At 45.0% G+C, this 9,481-nt stretch overlaps 1 protein-coding gene across 1 annotated transcript; it reads right to left on the bottom strand.

Moving 5' to 3' along the window:
- Positions 1-6,736: 6,736 nt before the first annotated feature.
- On the bottom strand, positions 6,737-9,165 carry LOC149970622 (uncharacterized). Its single transcript, XM_090227342.1, has 6 exons — positions 8,824-9,165; positions 8,461-8,531; positions 8,197-8,373; positions 8,045-8,106; positions 7,876-7,962; positions 6,737-7,788 (listed from the first exon to the last, which is right to left on the bottom strand). Exons 1-6 carry the CDS (start codon positions 8,979-8,981, stop codon positions 7,696-7,698), a joined length of 648 nt encoding a protein of 215 aa, XP_090083468.1. The 5' UTR covers positions 8,982-9,165; the 3' UTR covers positions 6,737-7,695.
- Between the last annotated feature and the right edge of the window lie 316 nt (positions 9,166-9,481).

Genomic DNA, 9,481 nt, shown 5'->3' with positions numbered 1-9,481 from the left:
GGGTTCCAGGCACTCTCAGCTGCCAATGTGCGAAAATCCACTGCGTGGTCTGCCACACTTAAGGAATCCTGACATAGTTGGAGCAGCTTTCAATCTGCCTCTCTCCCGGACAACGGAGAATCTAACACTTTCCGCAACTCTGCCACAAACTCCTCCAATCTGAGGCAAACGGTGGATTGTTGCTCCCACACCGCCATAGCTCAGGCAAGTGCCCTTTCGGACATCAGCGTAATCATGTACGCTATCCTTGAGCGATCCGAGGGAAAAGAAGAGGGCTGCAGCTCAAAGATGAGAGAACACTGGGAGAACGCACCAGCGTAGCGCTCCGGAGGAGGTAAGCAGGGGTAGATTGGGGAGAAATGCTGCTGGTCGCGGGTTAATTGACAGTCTGGGGGTTACTATACTGGCGGGCTGCCTCACCCTCCCAGACAATCCGTGGAATTGCACCAGCAATGTGTTGAAGGCACGGTCCTGGCATTCTGCCAAGATCTGGAATCCTTCCATAAGCCCTTGACGTAACTCCATGTCTCTTCTAATGGTGGCTCCTTGTGAGGAGACAGTGTTGCAGAGCTGTTCCGAGTCTGCTGGGTCAGTCATGGCCAGTTCATACGACTCAGGATATGACCCAGATGCAGACACAGGAGGCGGATAGTACAGTTCCCAGATCATTTATTAGAAACACGGGGCAGGCAGAGGGCAGGTCGAGGACAGGCAGAGGTACATGATCAGGTCTGAGTCAGGAAGGTACAGGATGGCAGGCAGGCTTGGGGTCAAGGCAGGTGGAGGTTAATAATCAGGTCAGAGTCAGACAGGTACAGGACGGAAGAAAGGCTTGGAGTCAGGGCAGGCAGAATGGTCAGAACAGGGAAAAACTAGGAAACTGAACGGCGTGAGAGAACACTGGTAAGACCTGACAAGACGATATGGCAACTGACAAACAGAAAACACAGGTATAAATACACAGGGGATGATGGGAAGATGGGCGACACCTGGAGGGGGGTGTAGACAAGCTCAAAGATAGGTGAAACAGATCAGGGTGTGACAATAATAATTGCCACCCCTAAAGATGATTTTAAATTAAATCAAACAAAATTAAATATGCATTAATGCTAGGTGTACATAATGCTTTGTCGGGCGATCGATAAACTTACACAAACGCTTGGATTGCTTTCGCTGTAAAGCATATTTTCAAAATCTGACAGGACAGGGGGATTAACAAAAGGCTGAGCTGTGTTTTGCTATATTGCACTTGTGATTTCATGAATACAAATATTTTTTGTAATATTTTTTGAATGTGGCGCTATGCAATTCAGCGGATGTTGATGACAATTATCCCGTTAACGGGATGGCAGCCATAAGAGGTTAAAGTGTTGGGGGTGTACCTGGGCTCGGAGAAGTGGGTCAGGAAGAACTGGGAGGGGCTGTCACAGGCAATGGTGTCAAGACTGGCCAGGTGGAGGTGGCTCCTGTCCCAAGTGTCATATAGAGGGAGGGTGCTGATAATCAACAACCTGGTGGCATCTTACCTGTGGCATAAACTGGCTGTCCTCAAACCCCCCCCCCCCCCGCAGACCTGTAACGCAAGCTGGTGGACCTTTACTGGTCGGGCCGTCACTGGCTGAGGGCGGCAGTGTTGTACGTGACCGTCCACGAAGGAGGACAGGGCCTGGGATGGCTGCTTTCCGGCTAAAGGCGGTGCAGAGACTGCTGTACCATTCTGATGTTGGCTGGAGGGAACCAGCATGCACACTGCTGAGGAGAGCTGGCGGATTAGGGTTGGACCGGCAGCTGTTCCTCATGAAGCTGGAGAGGCTGAGTACAGCAGGTCTCTCAGATGTTTACTCTGCAGTGCTGAGGGCCTGGCAGCTGCTAAGGTACACACGAGAAGGGGGTGTGGAGCCTGGGCTGTGGGAGGAGCCTATCTTCAACAACCCAGCCATCCCTTTGAGATCGGTTCAGTCGGCCACCCTGCAGAGGCAACTGATGGCAGCGGGTTTACAAAGGCTGGGTGACCTGAGACTGCTGGGAGAGGAGGGGTGGAAAACCCCGGACGTCTTGGCACAACAAACAAGAATAAACTTACAAACGCTTGGATTGCTTTCACTGTAAAGCATATTTTCAAAATCTGACAAGACAGGTGGATTAACAAAAGGCTAAGCTGTGTTTTGCTATATTGCACTTGTGATTTCATGAATATAAATATTTTTAGTAATATTATTTGAATGGGGCGCTATGCAATTCAGTGGTTGTTGATGACAATTATCCCGTTAACAAAACAGAGGGCAGGGGAATGACAGGTCAAGAGGTCAGTAATCCAGGGCAGAGTCAGTAAGGTACAGAACGGCAGGCAGGGTCAGAGCAGGCAGAGGTCAGTAATCCAGGGCAGTGTCAAAAAGGTACAAAACAGCAGGCAGGCTCAGGGTCAGGTCAGGCAGAGGTCAGTAATCCAGGGCAGTGTCAAAAAGGTACAGAACAGCAGGCAGGGTCAGGTCAGGCAGAATGATCAAAACCAGAAGAACTAAAAAACAGGGACTAGAGAGAACAGGAGTACGTGGAAAAAACACGCTGGTAGGCTTGACGAGACAAGACGAACTGGCAACAGACAAACAGAAAACACAGGTATAAATCCACCGGAGATAATGGGGAAGATGGGTGACACCTGGAGGGGGGTGGAGACAAGCAGAAGACAGGTGAAACAGATTAGGGTGTGACTGTACCTCCCCCCTCTCTAGGGACGCCACCTGGCATCCTACCCTGGCACATACCTGGTTGACCGGGATGCAGGCGGTTAACCCTCCCAGTCAACCAGGTACTGGAATCCCCTACTCCGAGGTCAAACCCTCAGGAAACGCCTCACCGTATAAGCCGGATGGCTGTCGATGAGAGGGGTGGGCCTAGAAAGAGGAGACGGGGCTGTGGGACAGAGGTTTAATCCCTGATACATGAAAAGCGGAATGTATGCGCAGGCTACGAGGCAACAGAACACGAACAGCATAGGGGCTAAGAATCTTGGAGATTGGGAAAGGGCCTATTAAACGGTGGGGGGGGGGGGGGAGTTTGCGGGACTCCACCCAGAGGGACAGATCCCAAGTGGACAGATCCCGACTCTCTGCCTGAGATGATAACGGGGAGCCAGGGTCTGGTGGTGGTCTGCCTGCCTGCCATCGATACCTGGACGTACTGCAAGGCTCTCCAGAGAGTGGTGCGGTCTGCCCAACGCATTACGAGGGAAAACTACCCACCCTCCAGGATACCTACAGCACCCAATGTCACAGGAAGGCCAAAAAGATCCTCAAGGACATCAACCACCCGGGCCACTGCCTGTTCACCCCGCTATCACCCAGAAGGCGATTACAGGTGCATCAAAGCTGGGACAGAGAGACTGAAAAACAGCTTCTATCTCAAGGCCATCAGACTGTTAACCTCTCTGCGCACGGAACCCGCTAGTGGGCTGAAATTCCACAACATACGGTGATCGCTACATAAATAGTCCTATTAACCTTTCTAGCGGAACACCTCGACAACATTCCGCTGGAAATGCAGCTCGAAATCCCGAAATATTTTTTGAAATATGTAACTTTCACACATGAATAACAAGTCCAATATAGCAAATGAAAGATAAACATCTTGTTCATCTACCCATCGTGTCAAATGTAAAAAAATATTTACAGCTAAAGCACAACATATAGATCACTGCCAAGTCGAAAAAACACACAGCCATTTTTTCCAGACAAAGAGTAACAAAAAGCAGAAATATAGATTAAATGAACTTCCTTAAGCGGGATAATTGTCATCAGCAACCGCTGAATAGCATAGTGCCACAGTCAAATAATATTACTAAAAAATATTCATATTCATGAAATCACAAGGTCAATATTGCAAAACACAGTTTTCACTCAAGAGACTCCCAGTTACACAACAAATGTTCCTTTTGTTCCATAAAGATTATTTTTATACCCAAAATACCTCCGTTTGTTTGTCGCGTTATGTTCAGAAATCCACAGGAAAGAGCGGTCACGACAACGCAGACGAAAATTCCAAATAATATCCATAATGTCCACAGAAACATGTCAAACGTTTTTTATAATCAATCCTCAGGTTGTTTTTAAAATATATATTCGTTAATATATCAACCGGGTGTGTAGGTTTTTCAATAGGACCGGGAGAAACAATGGCCGCTTTACTCAGTTGCGCAAAACTCACTCTGAGAGACCCCACCTATCCACTAACGCAATGTGATCTTTCTCGCTCATTCTTCCAAATAAAAGCCTGAAACTATGTCTAAAGACTGTTGACACCTTAGGGAAGACATAGAAAAAGGAATCTGGTTGATATCCCTTTAAATGGAGGATAGGCATGCATAGGAACAGAGAGGTTTCAAAATAAGAGGCACTTCCTGATTGGATTTTCCTCAGGTTTTGCCTGCAATATCAGTTATGTTATACTCACAGACAATATTTTTACAGTTTTGGAAACTTTAGAGTGTTTTCTATCATAAGCATATTCTAGTTTCTGGGGCTGAGAAATAGGCAGTTTCAAATGGGTACGTTTTTTAGCCAAAAACGAAAATACTGCCCCCTACACGCAAAAGGTTAATCACTAACCTTTGATGATCTTCATCAGATGACACTCATAGGACATCATGTTGCACAATACATGTATGTTTTGTTCGATAATGTGCATATTTATATCCCAAAATCTCGGTTTACATTGACGCCTTACGTCCAGTAATGTTTTGATTCTAAAACATCTGGGGCCTGTTGCACAAAACTAGGATAAGGGATTAAGCCAGGATATCTTGGTGATCCTGGCTCAATTGATCCGTAATCCGGTTGCACTAAAGATGGATAGGGGGCAGGAGGATATGTTATGGTATAAATTACCATGGAGATTTATTCTGTGGAGCTAGCCTGCTCCAGACCAGGCTAAATTCCAGGATCTATTTAATCTCATCCCTAATGTCAGTCAGCAGTCACCACAAATGGAAACCAATAGTTATTTCACTGCTCACTATACATTGTTATCACATATAACTAGACCCACTGTTATTTAAACGTTTGTGATCATTAATTTCAATGATTTTGGATAAAAAATGATTTTTAGATGATGTTGCTATCATTAGATAATTTACAGTTTCCCATAGACTATAAGGCTATATATAAAATGCTAGAATATTAGGGCCACAGAGGGGAAAAAAACACAAGTCATAATATTGTAACCAGTTGTTTTAAAGGAGGACAGTTGTTAAAATGACAGATGTGGGGCATTTCGTGAAATTGTACTTCAGTATGGTTTCATAAACAAAGACATGCTGATGTGCCAGAATATTAAGTATCACATTGTCATAAGTATCAAAACTGTAAAAACAATATGTAGCTTTTCTGCAGAAAGAACCAGCCTCATAAATTTATGACTTTATCCTTTTTCTTCAGTGTGGCCCTAGTACTCTGTCATATAAACAAATACACATTCCATATGAATATAAAAACACAATGTGTAACATTATGTTCCTTTATTGAATAAGGACAAAACAAAGCAGGTAAACCATCAGCTCCTTTCAAAACTGAAGTCACAGTGACTCTACAAGATGGAAAGCACAGAATCTAAGCATATTATACAAAATGATACATATACAGACCTTTGAATGTGTATAACACACCCTGCATGTCTGCACACTAAAATAAATGCAGGACAAATCCATACACATCAACTGAACAGACAAATGAATGGATGCAGTAGCCTCCCTGCAGCCTTGTATTACACACAGTATACCGCACAAACATCATAAGAGGCCAAATTCGTCAAAAAACGAACCCAAAAAAACCCAAATTCCTCTGCCACCGCAGGACATATTTAACCAAAATTGAAAGCACACATACTAACTAAAATAATTCAACACATATTGGTCCCTCAGCAGCCGACCACTGTCGTCATCAGGGAAGATTGCCGGATTGTCCCAGTCCATGGCTGGTGGCACTCTGGGGGCCCTCTCCTTCCTCAGGCAGGCCACATTGTGGAGGACAGCACAAGCCACAGTAATATCACATGCCCTAACAGGGCTGACCCTTAATTTGTGAAGGCAGTGAAAGCGTGCCTTCAGGAGGCCAAAGGTCATTTCAACTCTGGCCCTGGTCCTGGCATGGGCATGGTTGTAGGCCTGCTGTGCTTCCTGGGGGTCTGTGAAAGGTGTCAGGAGAAAAGGCTGGCAGCCATACCCCCTGTCTCCCAGCAACACACCAGAGAATTCACCTGTCAACACAAAATCTCATCATTACTACCTCATAAACACAGTGATATTCTTGACACAGCCATGATGGTTATAAATAGGGGTTGTGTGGCTTACCTTGTGATAGGCACTGATAGATTTCAGAGGCCCGAAAGATTCTGGAGTCATGGACTGAGCCAGGCCATTTTGCCACAACATTGCTGATCACACAGTCAGCATTGCAGACCATCTGAAATCATAAGATGAGGAATATTACACCAATCAATGCACATCACTGGCAATGCAGAGTGTTCGTCAATGGACAATATCAAAAAGTTATGTTCACCTGAACATTAATGCTGTGAAAGGATTTCCTATTCACAAAATCGGCCTCATGGGCACCTGAGGGGGCTTTTATCCTTATGTGTGTGCAGTCCACTGCACCAATGACATTGGGGAAACCTGTCACACAAAGTAATGAGTATCCTACTATGTGTTAGCAGTTGTCCTGTAATTTGTAGATCCTCTTACCTGCAATCCTATAGAACTCCTCTTTGATGTCACAGAGTCTTCTGTGGCCAGGGAAGGAGATGAAGACATCTGCTAATGCTTTGATAGCCAGACACACACTCCTTATTGTGCGGCAAATTGTGGCCTTGTTCAGCTGTTCTGCATCCCCCACTGAGTACAGGAAGGCTCCACTAGCAAAAAAGCGCAAGGCCACACAAACCATTTGCTCCACACTCAGTGCATGGCTCCGTGCAGTGCGGTGCTTAATCCTGGGACCCAGTAGTCTGCATAGATACCTGATGCCATCTGCAGAAAACCTGTATCTTTCATATAGATGGTCATCAGGGAAGGCCAGTGGGTCCAACCGGTCCCTGAAGACCCTTTCTCACCTGAAGGCTCTCCTCAGCACAAGTGCTTTTCATCCACCACATCTCGCACGAATGGGCATGCCATTGTCAGAGCAGAAAGGAACACACAATTTTGGGCCTTCATATAGGCTAGTGGCCACACCTGGTGCTGGGGGGGGTGGGCAAAAGAGGGCGATGCCTTATAACGATGACTTGGTTGTACTGATTGCTGGGAAAATAAAAAAAACCTTAGAAAGATGCCACCGTCCTGTGTGCTCACAATAAGAGCTCATATGTCATGGCTCACTTGACTTTACGAGAATATACCTAATTTTTATTTTGAGCTGTGTCATCTTCTTGGAGCTGGGGGAGGAAAGAAAAATAATGATTAATACATTTGTGTTACAGTTAGCATACAGTGTACATTGAAGGCATATCTCACCTCCCTCTCAAGTTTTTTTATTTCAAGGTCCAGTTTCCTAATTGTCCTCTTTTTTATTTCGAACTCCAGTGCAAGATTTTCCATATTTTTCTTCTTGTACTGAATGTCTATGTCTGCCAGTTCTATTTGGCACCGGAGGTGGTTGCCATACAACTTTCTGATAGCTTGTGAGCTCTGTGAACACAATACAATTAGCGCAGCTGGAATTTGGCAGGATGTGGTGTCCTTTTATTAATACGCACTATGTTGCCAGGCTGGTTTTCCCACTGTATAGCATCTGGGTCCTGTAAAATAAATTAGATTTTTTGATTTTGATGAGGACTCCTCACCATTGTAGAGTAAATAGTACTTTCACAGTCTTAACATGATACCTCATGCCTTCTGGAATCCAGAGAGATGGTCTCCTCCTCATCATCGTCTCCATCATGTGCTGTTGCTGCTGCACTGGGGCCTTCACCCTATCACATTTAATCGGATTCATATTGAAGCTAGTAGACAAGACATGCCAGGCCTACAGTATGCCTTTGATGGAGTACTCACTGGATCAGCATCGTCTGGTGCTTGTGCTGGTGGCTCTAACAGGAACACAGTGCTGCCAGACACTGCAAGGCAATAGGTAAACCAAAGTCAGACAGTCCAAATTGATTCAATATGAATGTGGTTGTATCCCATGTAGAGATGGAAGGACATACCTTGAATGAAGCGGGTGGCATCTTGGGAGGAACCTATGCTCGTCTCTTTCCCCCCAGGGATCCCCTCTAAGACGGGCCTGCCTTTATTTAGCTCCAAGGCCATGTCCTCTGCTGGGGTAAGGTCAGCCTTTGGTGACCCACCACCCGTGCCATGTCTGTGGGTATTCTTTTTCACTGCTAAAACAGTACAGACAATGTGTGAGCAGGCACCTTCTGGGTACAATATATGCTTGTGCTTTGTTAAATATTAGTCAGGGACCATACCATTCTGCAGAATGTTCTTGTATTTGATTTTGACCTGCTGCCATGTCCGTTTTGGCCCGTTCATGTTTAATCTACACACACACACACACACACACACACACTTAATGGAGTCACACTGCAAAAAATTACTTGGTATTTTTGTCTTGTTTTCAGTAAAAATATCAAAAATTTTATCATAGCTTTATACAGTGTGATGGAGTTACTTTACACAATTTCACTCATATCTGCAGTGCATTTCAATAAAAAAAATTAACCGTTTCATAATTACAGTACAACTGCATTTTTGGAGATGTGAATTAAATATTTGAATTGTAATTGTGATGTTTCAGCGGAGCGGTGAGTGTGTAATTGTGCACTACTTACGCATTCAGGCGGTCTGCAATACTTTGCCACGCTTTTTCTCTTTGCTTTATCACTGTGGCGGTGTTGCCTTTCTTCTTAATTATATCTTTTACCTCCTCGTATGCCTCCATGAGGATTTGTGCTTCCGACGGGGAAAAGTACGCGGCTCTAGTTGCCATGGTAAATCAGTTAATCTGTGATCTGTGGCGGGGTCTATTTGAGTGAGCCGTGAGCGCGCACCTATCCAGGATTGGTTTCACCTGGCTTAATGAATCCGTGTCTGCTCATCCTGGCTTGGTCTTTGTGCAACCAATTAAGCCTGGACGCACATGTTTTGGCTTCATTGAGCTCAGCTGAGTCATTTATCCCGGATGTCTTAATTCTACTTTTGTGCAACAGGCCCCTGGTGATTTTGCAGAAATACTAATAATAAACGTTGATAAAAGATACTAGTGTTATTCACAGTATTAAAGATAGACTTCTCCTTAATGCAACCGCTGTGTCAGATTTCAAAAAAACTTTACGGAAAAAGCATAATCTGAGAACGGCGCTCAAAACCCAAAACAGCCAGAGGAATAGCCGCCATTTTGGAATCAACAAAGTTAGCAACAACACCATAAATATTCACTTACCTTTGATGATCTTCATCAGAAGGCACTCCCAGGAATCCCAGTTCGAC

The sequence above is a fragment of the Oncorhynchus mykiss genome, chromosome 29 (genome assembly GCF_057628025.1).
Source record: "Oncorhynchus mykiss isolate SJ-2025 chromosome 29, ASM5762802v1, whole genome shotgun sequence".
Classification (NCBI taxonomy): domain Eukaryota; kingdom Metazoa; phylum Chordata; class Actinopteri; order Salmoniformes; family Salmonidae; genus Oncorhynchus; species Oncorhynchus mykiss.
This window is presented reverse-complemented; position numbering and strand designations above follow the sequence as displayed.